This window comes from Chlamydotis macqueenii, chromosome 10, assembly GCF_036417535.1.
Source record: "Chlamydotis macqueenii isolate bChlMac1 chromosome 10, bChlMac1.mat, whole genome shotgun sequence".
NCBI lineage: Eukaryota > Metazoa > Chordata > Aves > Otidiformes > Otididae > Chlamydotis > Chlamydotis macqueenii.
The window spans coordinates 12,199,109-12,218,645 of NC_141565.1; the positions used below are offsets into that span (position 1 = coordinate 12,199,109).

Consider the following 19,537-nt stretch of genomic DNA (forward strand, 5'->3'; position numbering starts at 1 on the left):
ACAGCAAACACGTCCCTAGACTTCAGAACAAAATGTTGTAACTTTTACATAAACTTAAATTTCCTTACAGGTATTAGCCAGAAAAATCCACACAACGCACACTCAGAAACTGCACTTAAAACAAAAGAAAAAAAAATTTAAAAAAAAAAAAAGAAAGAGAGAATAAGTGTTTCATGGAAAATATTCCAGGCTAAAACATGGCTTAGATCTTAGGTTTCTGCACTGCTGTGCTCCAACAGCAGGTATTTTGCATTACTCCAGGTTTCAGTACTGCCTCTTGCAGAGATAACAACTTCTGTCCCAAGCATCTTGCAGGGTGAACTGCCCAATGCTACAGCAATATCAGAACTCCAGACGAGATGGGGAGGAGACCGAGATGCTCGTTAAAATAAAGCAGCTGGTTTAATGTCTGATGTCGACAGGGTGAGAACAGAAGGGAATCGGAGATCCTCTTGGTGCAGGCTTGCTAATTAAAGCGTGTACGCGACTAGCACTCCTAAAACAGCTGTCCTTAGGACTCTGCTCTTCAGGCTACATCTCAGGAGGTAACAACAACCCAGAGTGAACAGAACTTACTCTGACACATCTCTTGGTCCTCTTGCCAGACTCACAGGAATTTCCTAGGAAAAATAATCAGGGGTCTGGAGATCTCTGGCTCACCAGCTGGTGGGTTTTGGTGGCTCTTCATCAGGGAGAGACTTTAATCCCTAAGTGCCTATTCGTCTCAGAGTGATTCTTGCAGGGAGAAGATCTGGACCCACTGCACCATTGCTCCCATTGAGACTCTGAAGTGATTTTAACACCAATAACATTGATGGTTTCTTCTTCCAGTGGAGGCCAAGCAACCAAAACCACAGTGCAAGAGATGTCCCAGCTTGGAGATCACAAGAGCATCATGTTCATGCCCCTGTTGTTGCAAATGGGAAGCAATGGATGTTGCAAGAGAGGGCGTCTTCTCCTCAGGCCTGAGGCATGCTTCGTACCACAGATGCTTCACATCACTCTTGCAGACATAGGATTTACAGAAGAGCCAGCTGATGTGCCTTGGCACCAAAACCTCCGCCGGGCTGAGCCTTTCTTTCACAATCTAATCCTGTGACTACTGGTCTTATTGCTTGCTCCTTCCATCCAAGGATCACACAAATGTAAATTAAGTCCCACAGTGTCACCATGATGCGTTATTATCCCCATTTTACAAGAAAGGGAACTGCAGTACATGGCAATTGAGTCCTTTGTCCTGGGTCACAGAGTGAGTCACCGTCACAGTCTTAAGCAGCCTCTGAAGCCCTTCCTCCTTCACACTAACCACTAGAGCTTGAATTTCCTCAAAACCTGCACACTCTAATTTATTAACCGCAGTTTTACTGCAGCTGCAGACCTGTTCCACAGTGGTCAGAAACCACAGAAGGCATTCGGGTCGCAGTGCGGCTGCCAGGCAAGGCGTGAGGGCTCCAGCGACGGGAGAGCCGAGACATCTCATGCCTCCCAAGAACTTTCTGAGATGAGAAAAACTTCTGAAGGCAACTTCAGATCTGTTGAGTCACCTCCTTGTTCCCCAGCACCTGAAAAGTTACGTCCAGGTGAATAAAAATTTCAAGCACTAATGTCCTGATTACAGAGCTGGCTACAAAGGAAATTAATGAATAATAATTTCAAGAAGGGATTTAAAATTTCCATTTTCATTTTATTGTCAAAGTAAATATATTTTTATGAAGAACAAAAGAAAATATACAGAATTGTAACTTATGTACACTGGCTTTATAGGTATTTTTGTTTCCAATTTACACAAATTTTGATATGTTATTAAAAGATATTTTATATAGATATGCATCTATGTACAGTTTTATTTACATACATTCATAGGATGTGATATAAACCAGTCAATAGATGATAGCTCATTTATATTAATTTCTAGAGGACAAAAGGAATGCATTCGCTTTCGCTAGACCTGCTGTTCTTGCACAGCGCAGGCTCCCGCTCTGCCTAGCGCTAGAATCGCAGTTTCCTATTTCCCATTTTGCCAACAAAAAGACCAACAGATGCCGTCTGCGAATGGAAAGGAAATGCAACATCCATTATAAAATCGTTCCTAATTACTGAATTCTATTTTCTTCTAAAGCTTCTTACAATTGTCAGAGTTCAAAAGGAAAAACAAAACAAGAAGAAGAAACACAAACAAAATCACTTGCCTGCTACCATCTCAGTATTTGTTTAAATTCCCTTCTTAGCCAGCTACCACACAAATTTGTTTCTTTTGGCTACTGTTCTCACCCATTCGCCCACCCCAGCTGCATGGAGCTCTGACATGGCTGTCGGGAAGAGGAGGATGAGCACTGAAGATCACCCTTGGACAGAAGACCTAACGGTGCCGTCCCACCAGGCCACGATGCCTCCCATCCTCCCCCAGGTACAGGTACATCCTACAACAAGACCTTGCTGGCCAGCGGACAAACGGACACCTAGCTCCAGCCAGTGAGGCGCTGACTCTCAGTGGATGCTTGGGATGCCCGGAGCTCACCAGGCACCTCGGGGCTGGTGCTCTGGTTTCTCCCCCACGATCACACAAGAGGACGCGAGCGGAGATGGGAACAGAGCTCAGCCGTTCTCACAAATGGCTCCCTGCTGCTTTACATATGAGACAACAGCTCTTCTGCTAAAAACAGTGGATGATGCCAACCAGAGCCAAAGGAAAGCAGCCTTTCCTTTGCTGCACGGGCATCCTTTCACCCCCATGGCAGCACAGGACAGAAGCATGCACGCGATACTCGCTCAGCCACACCAAAAGGCTCCACTCCAAGCCATTTCATCCAGCCTGAGCTTCCAGGTTTGCTTGGGATATGCCTTTGCTCAAAAATATATATATGTATGTATTAATATATATACATAAATATTTATATATAGCCCTAGCCAAGGAAAAGGTAAATGCGAGCTGGAGAAGCCAGAGGTACGGAGGCACATTCCAGTGCTCTCCATGCCTTGCCTCTCCCTGTCCCCAGCTCCCACTGTTCCTCCTCCTATGGCCAGCCCCTACAAATCCTTGGCTCAGGCAACCCAAAAACAAAGGAGTTGTTTTCATTTCAAAAGGAATTTGCTGTTTCCAAAGTGGACAAATAGAGCAGCTTAATAAAAACTCACAATGAATGGCCTGTACATGAGCAAAGCCCTCAGGAATGCCAGGGCTATAATTAACTAGCAGCAAGCAACTCTTACATTTTCCTGTGCAGCAGAAAACAGCTAAAAATAAAACACTGTAATTTCCAAAAGAAGCAGCAGCAAAGGAGGGAAAGATAGAAGGAAAGGAAAATAATTTCCTTAAAAAAAAAAAAAAGACAAAAAAGGAAGAAGCGCTCCCCTCCCCTGACCCAAGAAGAACTTCATTCTCAAATAATCTTTAAAGGACATGGGACACTCAGACATGGTGGTATCAAGTAACAGCATTGACGGTTCTGTAGAGACAAATAAATTATCACTAGAAATATAGTGAGCAAAGTGTTGTCATCAGCTGTTGTAGGATGGCTGGGCGGGAAGGGGAAAGCAGGACCAATCAGTTCACGGAGCGGACAGAGCGGTTGCTTCGTGGGAACCGATGCACCTTGACATGTTTGGACAAGTGGTCGCTTCGAGCAAACTTCTTCTCGCAGACGGGACACTGATAGGGTTTCACCCCCGAGTGGGAGCGCCTGTGCCGGGACAGCTCATCTGACCTGGAGAACCTGCAAGAGAAGAGAAGCCTTTTCAGATAAATGAGTTTTTACGTTGCTGTCTCTCAGAGTGGGAAAAAAGAAGTCCCCTCAGGCCACTGGGAGACTCTGCTTGTGGCAAAGCCCAAACGCCCACACTGAAGAGGACACACGACAGGGCTGGGCTGGTCCCAACCAGCAATCAGCAGCAGTGATAGAAACACACAATCAACCTCATTCCATGTCATCTCTGGACTCAAAGCAATGCATAGAGGCAATGTTTGTACCAACATTGCCCAAAACCATGGGTACAACCAAATCAGCACTGCTCTGGATTCCTTTGCTAGTCCCCTTCAAAGCCTGATCCGCAACCTCTCTCCTGCAAATCCAAGTATGGACCCTCCTCAAGCAGAAATAACAACCAACATCCCGCAGGTGATGACCGCTCCAAGCTCCCACTGACACAAGCACAACGGACATCCAGTAATTGCACCTCGTTTGACAAGGACCCCAGATAACAACCGGACATAGCTACCCAGAAGCTACATGGCTTATCTGATCCAGCTGAAAAAGTGGCTTTTGTACGGGCCCTGCAGGCTAAATAAAGAGACATTAACATCTCAGTACCAGAGATACTCAACATCATAACAGCTGAAATCCAGGTGGGCCCCAATGGCCATCAGCTTAGATACTTCATGGGTAAATTCAAATCAGGATTGAGCCTTTAATTACCAAAATTGTCTTCCAGAGTCATTTCAATTTTCGATATTTCCCACCTTCCATCTCCACAGAAAAATCCCCAAATAGCCACCGTGAATCCCACAGGTTTTACTGAACTCAAATCAGCTAATCCTTTGGTCTTAGCAGCAGGGCTGGCTCTATTTCCAGCTTGGATGTGACTGGGAGCCACAGGGTTAATTAATAATGTCACACTACAACAGCCCTGTCCAGTTGGGTACAAAAATTTGCTGCCTGACAAAGGGCAATTAAGTGTTTTGTTGCCAGAGTAGTAACAAAGAGCGGCACAGAAAGAGAGCTTGCAAGAAATGGTATCAGCTGTTTATTTACATAAATAAATGAAGTCATGGGCACTAACTGAATAAATGGCGGAAAGAACATGTAGAAAAATGTGCCCTTCTGGAGCAAAATATCACATCACCAGAGTGAATACGCTATTTTTATGAAAAGGGGAAAACCAGGACTGCTGTATTCCTATGAATAAGTCCTTCATGCAAGAAAAATAAGTTTCCACATAAAGGTTTTCATTAGCTCTGATCTCCCACCACCAGCTAAGGAACAGGGCACAGGCACTGGGAAAGCTGGGAACAGTTTCCTGAGTTCCCACAGCTCTTCAGTCTGGTGAAGAACGTTCAGCCAGCACAAAGCAGATGCAGATACTCGCTGTGGGTAAGGTGTAGTGTGGACACATCTCTCCTACAGACATTTCTTGGGGACACTCCTTCATCCATTCTCTTGCTTTTTCTCCCTTTCCTTGTTTTGGTATCCCCATGGTGGAAGAGTCAAATTCACCGTTAAGAGCAACAGGCAGATGCCCTAATGGAGCCATCAACTGGTCCTTGTCTGAGATGCATCTTCTTCATAAAGACTACGACAGAGGCTTCCCTTGACTCCTAGTACTTACACATTTGCTTTCTCTAGCACCCCTGCTCCTTCCAGCTGTGGCTTCCAAAAAACACAGTCTGGACCTGGGAGGAGCAGGGTCAGGGATTTCTCCCAAGTCTTTAGAAGTGAGCCAGTCCCCGTGCCACATCCCTGGAGGGATGCTCTTGTAGAGCTATGGATGAATGGGCCTAAGCATCTTTCTGGAGAGGGCAGGATGTTGCCTGTGCAGACTGCCTCCACGGGCCTCAGAGCTGGACAAGGAAGGGACCTGTTGCCAGTGGTGGGAAAACAGGGAGCAGAGAGGGAAAAGTGCCTTTCCAAAGAGCCGTCATCTTATAAACAGGCTTATCACCCAAAGGAGTAAAACCAAATGTGGCCGGGTTGCCTTGTTCCATGTCCTTGGCCATTAAGGTCACCACTTGCAACAGAAGTGCAGTAGCACATGGCTAATCCTGCAGAAGAGCTCTGCAAGTGCATTTCGATGGGAATTGCATGGATGATGGGGGAGAAAGAGGCACATGTCAGGAATGAGCAGCTCTGCTCATACCCTGGGAGCTTGGATGAGTTCATCCGATAAAAATACACTCTGCCTCATAACGATGTCCTTAGCTGAAGAGGCAGGAATGTTGCAATACTGTTCCCCAGCAGTCACAGAAAAGATCAGCTTACAGAGCCCACAGAAATAAACCTCGAGCTGTCGGTGTGTTTACAAAAAAAAAAACAACACAAAGGTTAGGACAAGGAAGTCGGTGGCCTGGCTCTGCAGCGAAATGGTATTTGCAGCACGTTCTGGCACTAAGATCACCCCAAGAAAACTGCAAATAATCCCCAGTGGAATGCCAAATTCAAACAAAATCCAGGTATCCCCAGGGAACACCTCGCTATCCTAAGTCACTGCCATTTCCAAAATGAGTCCTCCTTTCAAAGGAAGGTGGAGGGATCTGGGCAATCTCACAGCAACTAGAAGAGTCGTCTTCATCCTCTATCTGGTGGGACCCCAAAGGACCTGTAACTACACCTCCCTTGGAGACAAATCCTAGAACTCTCTGATGTGTAGGACATGTCCTGTGTCTCCCGGCCATACGAGGACATCACTTTGTGGCTCACTGGGCAAGAAAGGCCAATAGCTTCAGCCTAATACTCCGCGGTCCCCACCATGGCCACTAGCCATTGAGACTGACCCAAGCTGTACCTCTCCTCTGGAGGGGAGGCTCTGCATTCATCCTGCCCATCCCAAAAGCATCCAGTAAACCAGCACACCTCCTGTGCACCTGTGAACCCTTTTACACAGCACCAGCAAAAAAGGCCACTGCAAGACGCTTGCCCTGATCTGTCCCATGCATGGTCCTCACCACGCTCACCCAGTCCCATACATGCTCCCGGCCACATGCACTTGAAGCCTTTAAACCCTCCCTGCCAAACCAGGCAGAACTTCTCCTGCACGCTGTCACCTGCAGAGCCAGCTGCAGCGAAGCGCCTGCATCCCGGTGATGCAGCAGGGCATTTAAACATGAGTGCCTAAATCCCCCAGGCCTTACAACAAATGCAGCTTCGTACGCTGCTGCACCAGCGAGGGCTGCTCCTGACTGGTGCCGTAATACGGCTGTGGGCGCCAGCCCATGCTGCAGCTCAGCTTTTTGGCCAGGGCCGTCTCAGCAGCAGCACTAACCAGAGGCTGCCACGTGCTAAAGGTATAAGCTGGCATGACATGGATCAGCACGCTGACCGGTACAGCGGGGTATCGAACGCAACGGGTCACCGGCCACGTACGGACGCCTCTCTGCAGCCTGCCGAAAACAGCTCCTGTCCCGTGCTGAGGAAGAGCCCAGGTAAGCAGGGTTCAGCCTCCCCAGGGAGGTGCCTGGGGCTCTCCAGCTGTCCTAGGGGTCAGCGAAAGGGTTTGCTGTGGTGTGCACACCCCTACCCTGGTGCTTTTAAAGCATACAAGTCCTCCATGGCAGGGTTGCCTGGATCACTGGGAAAGCTTTAACCCCCCCCCAGCTCAGCCACTTTGTGCTAGGCAACACTTTGTTTTGGTTTTGAAATGACCATCTTCAGTGAGCTCAGACCTTAAGTGTCTTTGGTGAAAAAACAAATACACAAGCGCAAGAATGCAGGGAAAGGTGGGGAAAGCAGAGCCCAGCAGCGTTCCAGTGCTTAAATTCATTTGAGATGATATAAAACTGGGAACAGAGAGTCCAGATGCATTTGACGTAAGTCATGTGAGATCACAGCTCTCACTGAACTCCTGGAAAAGGTAAACAGGCTCGACTGATGAAAGGGGACTGAGCAACTCAGCGCTCAGTTGGGTCTGGCCTTTGACATGGTGGCAGCGTGCAGGGGACGTGCAGGAATCTCAGGCCGGCGCTACAGGTTGTGGTGAGCGCAGGAAGCAGGTCCCCAAGAGCTACCGCTCCTGCGGGCTGCAAACCTCCCCTCTCAGAGCAGAGTCCTTCTGCAGTTTGGGGTGTGGGGGACTGGGGTACCAGCCCGGGCTGTGAAATGCAACATGACAAACAGCAATAGAGAGTTTGAAAAGCCCCTCTGGCAGCCCTTTGTGGAGAGGACACACATTCCTCATCGCGACAGTGATTAATGTCTTATCCCTGTTGGGTTGCTCATCTTCAAAAAGTTGTGGCTGGCTGAAAGTGAAAGTTCAGGGCACGCCAGGCTGTGGGACCTGCACTTCTCCTGGCTCACCTTACACCTGCCTCCTGCTTTTGTTCCACACCATTCGCTGTAACGCCAGGAGAAGGCAGGCACACTAGCGTAAATTCAATCTCCATCCCTTAGCACTTCAAATTTTTCCTAAATGTTCCCCTTGGTTTTGCAGCCTGGAAAACACCAGCTCTGTAACAAGACAGGGCTGGAGAAGGTCACCCACAGACAAGACTTCAGGCTCCAGACCTCGAGCCACAGAAGTCACTGGGAGTGCTGGTATAAATCTCAGCGTGGATCAGACAAGCCCTCGCGCGCCACATGCTTTTGTCACCAAAAGGAGAGTTTTGCTCACATCCCAGCCCAAGGAAAGCCAACATGGCACCCACAGGCACGTCCGCAGGCAGGAGGCACATCTGCTGCCTGTGCTCACGTCCTCTGGCCATCGAACGGAAAGGAGTGAGTGCCTCTGCTGCAGGCCAGCAGCAAACCCGCCTGTGGCTGATGGGACCCAGCAGCTAAATAACACGGCTTTCACGTCAGCGCATCCCTCCGGCTCCTGAAAGTGCCACCAGTACAAGAAAAAAGAAAATCACCACTGGTTTGTAGAACTACCATAGACTGGGAAACAGGAAAGAGAACCACCAAATAAATTAATTGCATTGATCTCCTCAGTCCCTCCATGAGGGTCCAGTTCAGGAGCAGAGGATTCAGCCCCATTCTGACCTTTTCCCTCAAACCAATCCAGCCATCTCTAACCCATGCACGTCTCACATACTTGCACTTTTACACAACTCTCTCCTGTTACTTTTTACCTCGCCTGTTCCTCATGTTCACAACCCATTTTCTCATTAGACACTGCTCGCTGAAGCTCTGCAGAATATTCTTTGAAAGAAATCTGGTTTAATTTAATACAAGGGAGTTAAGGTTTTGTTTTCTCCCATCATCATGCTGTGTAGTAATGCTTGCCAGCAGGCAGGCTAGTAATACAGCTAATTGGAAAGAAGGGAGAAAGGCTTCCGTTAAAGTTTCCTTAAAATAAAAAGCTGATTTAACAAAGTTTTAAATTCTCAACTAGTAGTAAAAATAAAGTTAAAAAATTAAAAATAAACATCAAGATATAGCCTCTGCAAAATGTTTTGCTCAATCAAACCTGCAATCTTCCATTCAAGCAACGCTTAACTCCACCTCAGCCTTCTGGTTATGTTGTTACATCTGACAGCTTTTTGCAATTTTGAGTGGCACCCACACATTTTTCTGAATCAACACAGAGAATAAAACCCAGAGCTTGCCGGAGTGTCGCTGCCAGCATTTCCAGAAGGAGTGGGATGAAGTGCATTTTCTACGAAACTGCACAGAATAATAATACTGCTGCTCTAAACCACACTCACTTGTCACAGCCCTTCGGTGATCATGTTTAGCCCCAAGCAGTTGGAGCCACGCACGGTGATTCTGCCCTAAACCATCCAGTTCACTTACAGCCCTCAGCTGGTACCAGCTGAGCATCTGCTGCAGCTGCTGTGCTGCAACCAGACCCACGTGAAGGCAAGGTATCGCCTGCGGTACTCAGCTTAATCTGACCCTCTTGGAATGAAATACAAATTACAATGGACTACTTTTAAATTTTTAAGACACCTAAACAGCTGGTGCCAGCAGGTGATGCTCTGCTATTTACTTTATCAAAGCCCCTAGATTACCTAACAGGAAGAAAAAAGTCTTAATTATCAAACCAACCAAACAAGTTTTGGGAACAGAAACAGTTTATAAATCAGAGTGCAAGCCTACTTGCTCGGCAAGTTAAGTCGAGTGAGCAAAAAAGCGGTAGGGGGGTAGGAGAACAGCACTGCACCCCAGTACTAACCTCCATCCGCAACCCGGCCACGTGCACGCAAAAGGCTTCTCTCCCGTATGCCTCCTCAGGTGGGCTTTCAAATGGCTGCTTTTTGTGTACATCTTGGTACAACCAGGAAAAGAACATTTGTGCATTTTAATGAGTTCTGCTGCAGGGTTCTTTTGAAATTTCTGACCCATGATGATTCCTGTCTGACCCTGGATCATGCCTCCTGGCCCAATTGGCTTGGCAGCGATAGGGACAGGAGCAATGCGGACAAATTTAGAGGACAAGTTCAAATTGGATGACTGAACTATCTGAGGCACAAGGGCAAATGTCTGTCCTTGGATGTTGACTAGGAGCTGTGCAATTTTAATGTTCTCTTGTGCTGGTCCTTGGGAACTAGGGCTCGTGTTGGACTCCTGTTTGATCTGTACAGGCTGAATTTGGAGCATAACCGGTATCCCATTCTCCAGAGACATTCCTCCATTTGAAGCTTGGCCACCTTCTGTTGAGCTGCTCAACTGTTCATTTTTACCCTCTTTTAAACTAGCGCTGGGTAACATATGGTCTTTCTGCTGTAGCGAAGCAACAGAAACTTGGCTGCAAGCTCTCAAGTCCTTGGTCTCACTTTTAGGTCTTTCTTTGAGCTCAAACTCCATGTTCTCCTCCAGAAATTCCTCAATTTCCTCAAGCGTGGGCTGAAACGGTCCAGAGTCTTCCATATCCACTGCAAACTCAGGCAACCTAAAGTATTCCTCTTTCACTATCGGCTGAAGTCTCCTTTTGTCCCACCATGATGCGGCGGTGTTCCCCAAAGATGCCTGGGACAATAAGTAGTCTAAGATACTGTCCTGACTTTCTGCACTGGATGTGCTTCCATAGCTGGAGCTGAGAACCTGGGAGTCAGGGCTGGAACAAGAACAAAAGCTGGACGAGTCGCTGTCATCTTCTGACAGGGGAGAGGGCAGCATTTGGTAGGACCTCACCCCTGCTGTCATGTCCCCAAAGTATCCAAGAGAAGACCTCGTAGATGAAAAGGATTCATCAGTAGGCAGCAAGTGATCCACCATTCCTGGGCGATCTCTTATGGATATCCCAACAGCATATACCAGGTGGTGAAAGTTCAGGTGAGAGCCTGAGAGCAGGAAAACAAAACAGCAACAGTCAGAAGTCGGTTTAATCATTTATCTCCATGAACTAAAGCTCGTAAAGCCCTTTAGCTCACAGGAAAGTCAAAAGCATCCAGCCTCACTGCGTACACATGCTGCTACACGCTTTGATACGTCCATACCACCCCCTAAGGACTGTCAGGGCTGAAGCGTTCTGCAGGATTGCACCACGTATTTGCAGAAGAATTCTTTCAGAAATCATTTCTCAACTGCGTGCGCTCTAAATTTACAGCTCCCTTCCAGAATATTACTGGCAAGAGAAAATAAATTATGGGCTTTCACCTAACAGTGAAACCTACAGCCAAAGAAGGGAATGGGGAGGGAAAGAAAAAAGTGTTCAAATTTTTACCACCAAAAAAAACCAAATAAAAAATTAAGTTTATTGCTAGTGGCCATAAAATGCAAATCCTGTCCTTATCTTGTAGCTTTCCACCATCCTTATTTTTAACTTCCTCAGTTCCACAAATATAGGCTAATCAGCATAATGCAAGGATCAATCTGTCAGGAGCCAAAAATATTTACTGTGCTTCAGCATTTACTAGGCGGATTTTCCCCTCCAGAGGTAGTGAATCAGTGTGCCAACGTCATCATCACCTGCACTGCCCTTAATAGGGCTGGCACTGCGCTGAGCTAATTACCCTGTCCTGGTGAGCCAGCCTGTGGCTGGTTTCACCTCATCACTCCATGCTCCTCTTTCTCCGGGTACGGAGGTTGAGGTGATCTGAACCTCGTGCCAGTTGCTAAACTGGGAGAGCTCGTACGGACCCCTCGTATCTCGATCCGCCATGACCCACGGCAGACAGCCGCGCAATTGGTTTCCCCTCGCCCCATGTCGAGGCGGCGAGCGGGCAGCATCCCGCAAGCCCTTACTCACGTGAGCCATAATCCCGCTGCAACCCCGCGGAGGCACAGGGGCACAATCCATCCTTCCTAGTGCAGCAGCCCACCACAGTGCCCGCCGACTGCAGTGACTGTCCAGTGCTTTCCCAGTTAAGCCAAGCAAACTTCCTAGAAAGGTTTTTGGGGAGGGGAAGGCAGGAGGGGCATCTGTGTATTTGCTTTCTTTTCTTCCCCTCTGAGGAAAATGAAATAAATTGCTTACGGCGGGAGGCTATGCCCCTTAGAGAGCAAACGCAGAGACCTCCGGACGGAGCGAACACTAGCCCTCAGTCATTCGCTCAAGGTGACTGATTGAAAACAGAGCTGGATATGTGCATAATAAAACAACTCTTTCTGTGGAAGGTATGTGGACTGCAGAGATAGAAGTCATTTGATCAGCCTATGAGGTTCTGTGCGTGTGTGAATTAGGAGGCATGTGACCCAGCGTGAAGGAAATGCCAGTCAATCTTGTTACACGCTGTCATTTTCCACAGGCACTGCCGCTGCGCTTTGGACGCTTTGCCATGAATAGTCAATAGCTCCCAGTTTTGTGCAGGGAAGGGGATGGTTGTTATTGCTATCGCAGAGCATCCTTGCTGCCTGATCTCAAAAATTTGCCCCGTCTTTGCCTTCTCTGGAGAAAAAAAAAATCAGAAGGCTTTGATGTGCTCAGTGCTGCAGCGAACGCAGCGCAAGACATTTTACACAACACCTTTAAAGAGCTCCATCCCATGGGCAGCATCTATTAATATTTCACAGGAAACAGGGAGAAAAACATATTTCTTAAAGATACAGCTTCCTCCTTCATACGCACATGGAGGAAGCAGGGGGCAGGTTGAAAGAAAGACTTAAAAGTAAGATTGCACATTTTCCTGGTATGCGTGGCCTGTCAGTCAGCTATGCCTCTGAACTGATAATGAAATACCCACATGTGCCGAACATGAGGAAGTTCAGACAGAGGTTAGTGGCTGTGTTTTGTGACCTTAGCCTATAATCATTTCTTATAGTAAAAGTGAAGAGTGAGAAGAGCTGAACGCATAGGACTTTTTTTTTTTTTTAAATCTCTATGGTGACAGAAAGTTTCTCCAGCAGAAGTCCCAGAGCTGAGCTATTCCCAGCTTTGAAACAGAAAACACAATCTGCTTCCGAGAAGTTTGTATCGGCTTCCAGTCAGAATTCACCCAAGCAGCTTGTTTCTATCTCGCACCAAAAACTGGTGCCTGGCTTGTGAAATGTGGGGCAGAAAGGAGGCCTTGCCCTCAGATGGTTTCTGATCCTTCCTCCTATGTCTGTATTGTTCCAGCTTGAACTTCTGAAGAATGGTGCTGTGAGTGAAATCTGGAGTGCGACGTGGGTTTTTTCTAAGAAAAGCTGGCATGCTCTGTGCGCACAGGGAGAGAGCATGCACCAAAAGCAGTTGGTAAAGTCTGTTGTGGGTTTTTCTTTTTTTCTTTTAAAAATAAGTCAAGTTTTCTTTAAATGCCTGCGAGAACTAGGAAGCCACATAACAAAATATCCATATGTTTCACTGGGAATAGAACTAAACCCTAATTTGAATAAGGGTTAAAAGAAGGAGAAAAAAACCACCAACAAACTCCTAGCAACTGCTGTGAGCAAAGTACCTCAGCGGAAAATTGCCAGCATGCTTATTTCCCCGTCTCTTTTGACAAGGAGCAATGTCACTTGGTGTAACCAGAGACATTTTAAGAAGAGAGGGAACTGTCAGAGGCAAATAGATCCAGGCACGTTATGGGCCAGATCTGCTTTCTGCGTACTCTCAAAACTTGCAGAGCAGCCAAGAAGATTTTGGGGAATGCCTGGAATGCAGGATCGGGCCTAGGCTATATTTTATCCTAAAGGCCAGACCAACAACCAAAAAGCTTTCATCCCTACTTTGCCTGAAGATAGAGCCAAAACCAGAAGATTAAAAAAACAAAAACCAAAAAGAAAAGCAGGGCTACACAAGCTATGAAAATTAATGATGCTGTTTATATAAAGCACTTTCATCTCTAGGAGCCCTGAAAATGCGTTAGAAATGTAAGCACCTACTGAGGGACCTCAGTGCCCAAGCCACTGAGAAGCGGCCGCTTCTGGAGTGAAATACAGCAGCTGCCCGACAGCACACGGCAGCACGACGGCCTCCAACATTTAAGTGATCCCTGGGTCGTGATGACGTCCCTTCTGCTAGAAACACGTTTTTCTGTTTAAAACCTGTCCATCTAATCACCGGCTAAAAAAAAAAAAAAAAAAAAAAACTGCCAACAAAAAAAACCTCCTTAAAAACAGAGATGGCGTATTCTGACTCACAGTCAGACATTAAAATGTCAAGTCCGGGGAACCTGCTGAAACACGGGACCGTACGTCCCAGCCTGTCATTTCAGGACGGTCAGTCCAGATAGCACAGTGGTAAACGGGCTCAGATCCGCTGTCACTTCTACGTGTATCGCTACAGCTCTTTCGAGTTTAGAACTAATCTCTTTAGGGATTTTCCACGTTCCCTAGAAGATTTTAAATCTGCTCAGCCTGACTCCTGCTCCACGGACAGAGCCATAAACCAGGCAGTGAACCAGGCCCAGCGTTTCGAACAAATTAAAATAGAAAAGCACGAGGGGGAAACTAAAAAAAAAAAAAAGAAAGAAAAATAAAAAAAAAGAAGCCAAGAGCCAGAAAACCCATTTGCTCTCCTCCCTTGTGCAAGGTGGCCACGCTGCTCCTTGGACACGGGGGGTGGGGGAGAAGGGGGGTTGTTTAGGGTCTCCCCCTCTTTTTTCCAACACTATCGCCTTTGGGAAGCCGCAGAAACATTCCCACAGCCTTGTTTTTTGGAAATCATCCTCCACCCCCCGCCGCCTCAAACTTTGGTTTCCATAAGAGAAAGCACTTTATCTGCAGGGGGTGCTGCCTGTGCAGCCCCCAAGCACACCCCCCTGCTGCCCTGAAATAACGCGCAGCACCGGCCGCCTGGGCAGTGAAACCGGGCCGGGAGGGGGGACAAAACTCCCACCCCACGACAAGCACAGCCAGGCTTGTTTGTTTGGGGAGTTTTGGGGTTGTTTGGGGTTTTTTTTTATAATTCTCATTGTTTTCCTGCTCCTTCCATCCCTTGTCAGGGGGGTTTGAGGGTTCGGGCTCCCCCCGCGGCGTGGTCTGCAGGTCGCAATGACCAGGAGTAACCCCCCCACCATTACCCCCCCCCGCGCGCCTGTCACACCACGCACAGCTCCAGCCCGAAAGCAGCCGCGCACCCTACTCTGCACGGCCGCGAGCGGGGCGGGGGGGGTGGGAATTTACCCTTCCACCTGCCCCGGGACCGGGCAACAGCGACACAAACATCGCCAACCACCCCCCCCCGTGTCCCCCCTCAACGACGGTGCTGCGACAAAAGGGTGCGGGGGGCAACGCCGGCGGGACGCGCACCCGCGCAAACCTGCGCACGCCCTTACCTGAACTCCTCTGCAAGCCGGGAAGGGTGGCGGGGGGGGGGGAACGCCGAGGACGACCAGAAGAATGCAAAAACAACAAGAAAAATGCAAAAAGAAACAGAAGAACCCCACAAAAATAAGAATAAAAATGTAAAAATAATTACAGAAATGAAAATGTAAAAATAATTACAGAAATAAAAATGCAAAATTAATTAGAGAAATAGAAACGCGAAAGTAATTACAGAAATATAAATGCAAAAACACCAATAAATTTAAAAAGCAACGCCAGAACACAGAAGACCCCACGGCAACCCGCGCAAGCCCCGGCGGCCGGTGCGGAGCGGTGCGGAGCGCGGCCCCGCTCCCGCTGCTCTGTGCCCCCCTCAGCGGACGGGCGCCCGGCGGCGGGAGGGGGGGGGCACGGGGGGAGGCCCGGGAGAGGCTCGACCGCGTCCGCCGCCCCCATTGGCCCCGCGGCGGCGGGGGCCGGACCGCGAGCGGCTTCAACGGGAGCCGCCGCACCGCCCGGCCCGGCCCCCGGGGCGGGGCTGGGGGGGGGGGGGGGTGGGTGCTCAGCCCATCGGCGAGCCCCCGGGAGGGTGCGAAGCCCTGGAGGGGTGCTCGCTCCTGCGTGTGTGCGGGGCTCTGGACGCAGAATCACGGAACGGTTTGGGTTGGAGGGGATCTTTAAAGGCCACCCAGTCCAAGCCCCCTGCAAGGAGCAGGGACATCTCCAACCAGACCAGGGTGCTCGGAGCCCATGTGCAAGGCTCTGGAAGCGTGCAAATCCCTGGAGGGCTGCACGGTTCTCAAGTGTGCAAGGCTCTGAACATGTAGAGGCTCCTGGAGGGGCGCAAGTCCCTGGAGGGGGTGCAAGTCCCATGCCGCACCCCCCTACTCCTGCCCTGTTCCTGCCTGCCTGCCTGGAACTTGGTGGGGTGATTTCCAGCATGCTGGAAAGTACTGGGTTTTGGGGTGACCCTCCAGGGTTATTACAGTTATCACAAGGTTTTTATATCACTACATACACTGGTTTATTATATATACGCACTACAGTTACGTGATGCTTGGCATGGATCAGAGTCCATGTTTCACTCCTGCAGAGGTGAAGCCCAGCTGAGGAAGCACACAGGGGTGCCAGCTGCAGCAGCGCTGAGCTTTTCGGCTCAGTCAGTGGCTTTTCAAATTCAGTTTTTCATTTTTCAGATCCTTGGGAAGGTGCAGTCTGGGGTACCAGAAAGCAGCCTTGTGACAACGGGTCTGTGCACCTTTTTGAGGGCTTCATGGGACAGGGCACCATCCCTGCTCTCCCACGGAGGAACTGCGGACCTCAGAGCTGCAAATTGCTGTTCTGCAGGAAAAATTAAGTATTATCGTAATTTGGTGATTTTATGGGGGAAACTGACGTATAGAGGGTCAACCCAAATGTCTGTGGCAGAACCAAGCCGCAGCCTCTTCTCATTTCAACTCCAGCCCAGTGCCTTAAACTGGCAAAAATATCCTCAGCCTGCATTGCTTCAGAATTGCCAGTAACACATTTCACAGTTTGGCAAACACACACCGGTCTCTTCCCAAGAGGATGTTCAGCCTCCACAAGTCATGGCAGACACGGCCCAGCAACAGCCCAGGGGTCACCCCGCAGGTGCTGCCCCACCCGACGGGGAATCGCCAAAGGACCCCGGGGCACTCAGGGCTCTGCTCTCATGCACAGACCTCACTCTTCCTCCCCATGTTATCTTGATGAATAATGCATAAATACACACTCTTCAAATTCCTGGATACTGTATTTGTACAGAAACATCAAGGCCAAACTCTGTATTAGTGTAACTTCACTGATGTAAAAAGCATTACATCGGTAAGAAAGCTGGCCTGGAATATTTTTACCCAAAATAGATTTTCTCTCAATGAAAAACCCTTTGTTCCCCAAGTAGGTGAAGCTTTGCTTGATGCAGCTAAAATCGCAAGCCCCCAAGACTGGGCTTAAATGGAATTTAAATTGCCATCTGTGCAGATGTGAAATTCCCTTATGATAGTTATTACCATAAAAACAACCGAAAGTTACAATCTTTATTAAGGTTATTATGACCTACATATGCATTGGGACAAAATAGAGGTTTCTCTAAATTTTGATTTTCCATGTACAAAAGACATGCACTTACATTTTAGTTGCAGTAGTTCCTGACTTTCCCTAAATTGCTGGAGAGGCAGTGAAATTCCTTACTATTCACCTTACATGGAAATAAAATGGTGTGTGGCCCTGTTCTGCTTTTCAAGCTTCATCCATCCTAGGTCCTAGGTCTTTCTGCTTCCCTGAAAGAACCACTCAAGGCTGGGTGCCTTGCCCATTGCACAGCGACAGGACTGTGCCGTTACCTGTTACTGAAGGTAGCAGTAGGAAGGTGAGATGTTTTCAGTGGGCTCAAGCAGATCCAAACACGTGCTGCTGCTGGAGGAGATGTCCAGCCACCTTCCCTTGTGCTGACACCAGCTCTTGTGCTGCTGCACGCTGAGATGGAGGAGGATCCGATGCTTTTTCACATCTGCAGTGGACCAGTTGCTTCGACAAACAGGTAGTAACTTGTTAAAGCAGGTAAAGAGCTTGTCAGTCTGACTCCAAGGACACTCATGGGATGGAAAAGCACAAGTTCAGTTCACAGTCGCTTTGCTCAGCTCAGGGATGAGTAACTTCAGCTGCACTGCAGAACCCTACAGAGCATCGTACCTGTTCAATACAAGGCAAGAACGATCACTGGGAGGTGAAACACAATGGAAATTAGCAGACAAGTGTAACTAGAGCTTCTGTATTTCTCCCTGAGATTTTCCTGAAAAAAAAAAAAACAACCTAAAAATGCGGAACACAGAGTGTCTGAAGAGAGTCCAGAGTGTTGGGGATGAACCCCTGACCTGAGTTCGCTCGCTCACGCACTATGTGACAAATTCTGGATGCACCAAACTTTTTGCACATGTCCAGTTCCCCTTTGCCGTGCGCATAGGATCAGCTGTGCCAGGAAACTCCAGCAAAGCCCTTGTGCACATGTTTAGTGACTGCGCCTTAGGCATTTCTGGGTGTCCAGCGCTCTTGTAGAAATGACTGCCCTGACCAGGCTGTCGGACATCAGGACGCCCTGGACAAATATCCAAAGTCCTCTTTTTCTGCCCAGACAAAATTGCTAGACAGAGAGAAAGGACATGTTCAAACAAACAAACAGGATATACAACAGCACAAGCTCTGACATTTCACTTCAGCATAAAGAATTTAACTTCTGCACCAACCCGTCATTGTACAACAGAGAATAATGAGATACCATGCCAAAGTCACTGTCACCTGAAGCCCGGATCTGGGATCATCCTTGGTGAAATGTGTCAGCAGCTTCATTGTCTACAGCACCTCTCCTGAGCAGAGATTTTATCTGCCAAATTTTCTTTCCTGGGATGATCACATTGCTGTAGCCATGAGTCTGCTGTGAGGGCCTTGAACCACAGCCCTGGCTTTGGGCTCTGCAGGCACGCTTCGGGGTTTAAACCAAAATTGAGAATTATAAGCTACAATGGTAGGTGCCAGCCTCTGGGCAGACTCAGCCCCTTCTCCAGCCCTCCACGATATCTGAATACACTTCTCAAACTGTGAGCTGATTAATTCTTCGGAGCCCCATGACAGTGCAAGCAAAGTGATACACATCTACGCTTTGCTCAAGGTTTTGGAAACGCTACGAGCGTCTATTAGCAGCAGGAGAAATGCACAGATCTAGACAAATACAACAACTTCTGATCATGTTTGGCTGACAACTTTTCATGAGAACCAGGAATGACTGTTGGGCTGGGATAGGCTTTTGGGGATGATTTTTGTGCAGTTGCAAGCGATGCCTCACATCAGCATCCTTTATTTGGTACCGCAGCAAAACTGAGCCCCTGTTCCCTGCTACAAAAGATGTGTGTCATTTCCCCTGCCTCGTCTTTTTTGTGCATCACTAAGAGATTTTTTTCTCTGTTCATCTTTGCCAAGTCCTTTGAAAATCTACTTTGCCTCTGTCCCTTGGTCCAGCTTGGGAATTTTCCATTCTCTCTTTTGCCACCTTTTGGGAGAGAACTTTGGTCAGACTGGTTCCCCTGCTCGGACAACCTTTCTAGCATTCCTACAGCCCAGTCAAACACCGGTGCTAATGTAAAGTTACGGTTCTTTTCATAGGCTTTTGTCTGATGGCTGTGTGCTAAAGATCCAGTCAGGAAAGGCAAATAAACCTCGGCATTCAAGCCTGGAGATAATAACAGCAC

The 19,537-nt window shown here is 48.2% G+C and overlaps 1 protein-coding gene across 2 annotated transcripts; it reads right to left on the bottom strand.

Annotated features, from left to right (window-relative positions):
• Positions 1 to 1,663: 1,663 nt before the first annotated feature.
• Positions 1,664 to 17,670, bottom strand: KLF15 (KLF transcription factor 15). Of its 2 annotated transcripts, none has more exons than XM_086755890.1 (3): positions 17,639 to 17,670; positions 9,823 to 10,930; positions 1,664 to 3,713 (listed from the first exon to the last, which is right to left on the bottom strand). In XM_086755890.1, exons 2-3 carry the CDS (start codon positions 10,863 to 10,865, stop codon positions 3,545 to 3,547), a joined length of 1,212 nt encoding a protein of 403 aa, XP_086612016.1. In that variant the 5' UTR covers positions 10,866 to 10,930; positions 17,639 to 17,670; the 3' UTR covers positions 1,664 to 3,544. The 2 variants fall into 2 exon arrangements, with proteins under 2 accessions (XP_086612016.1, XP_086612015.1); XM_086755889.1 differs by lacking the exon at positions 17,639 to 17,670 and adding an exon at positions 15,287 to 15,614.
• Between the last annotated feature and the right edge of the window lie 1,867 nt (positions 17,671 to 19,537).

Bases quoted from the DNA above. Each gene is read 5' to 3' on its own strand.
- KLF15 (XM_086755890.1), bottom strand. From the start codon at position 10,865: ATGGTGGATCACTTGCTGCCTACTGATGAATCCTTTTCATCTACGAGG. The intron at 3,714-9,822 runs GTTAGTACTGGG...CTTCTCTTGCAG, and splicing joins TGGCCGGGTTGCGGATGGAG to GTTCTCCAGGTCAGATGAGC.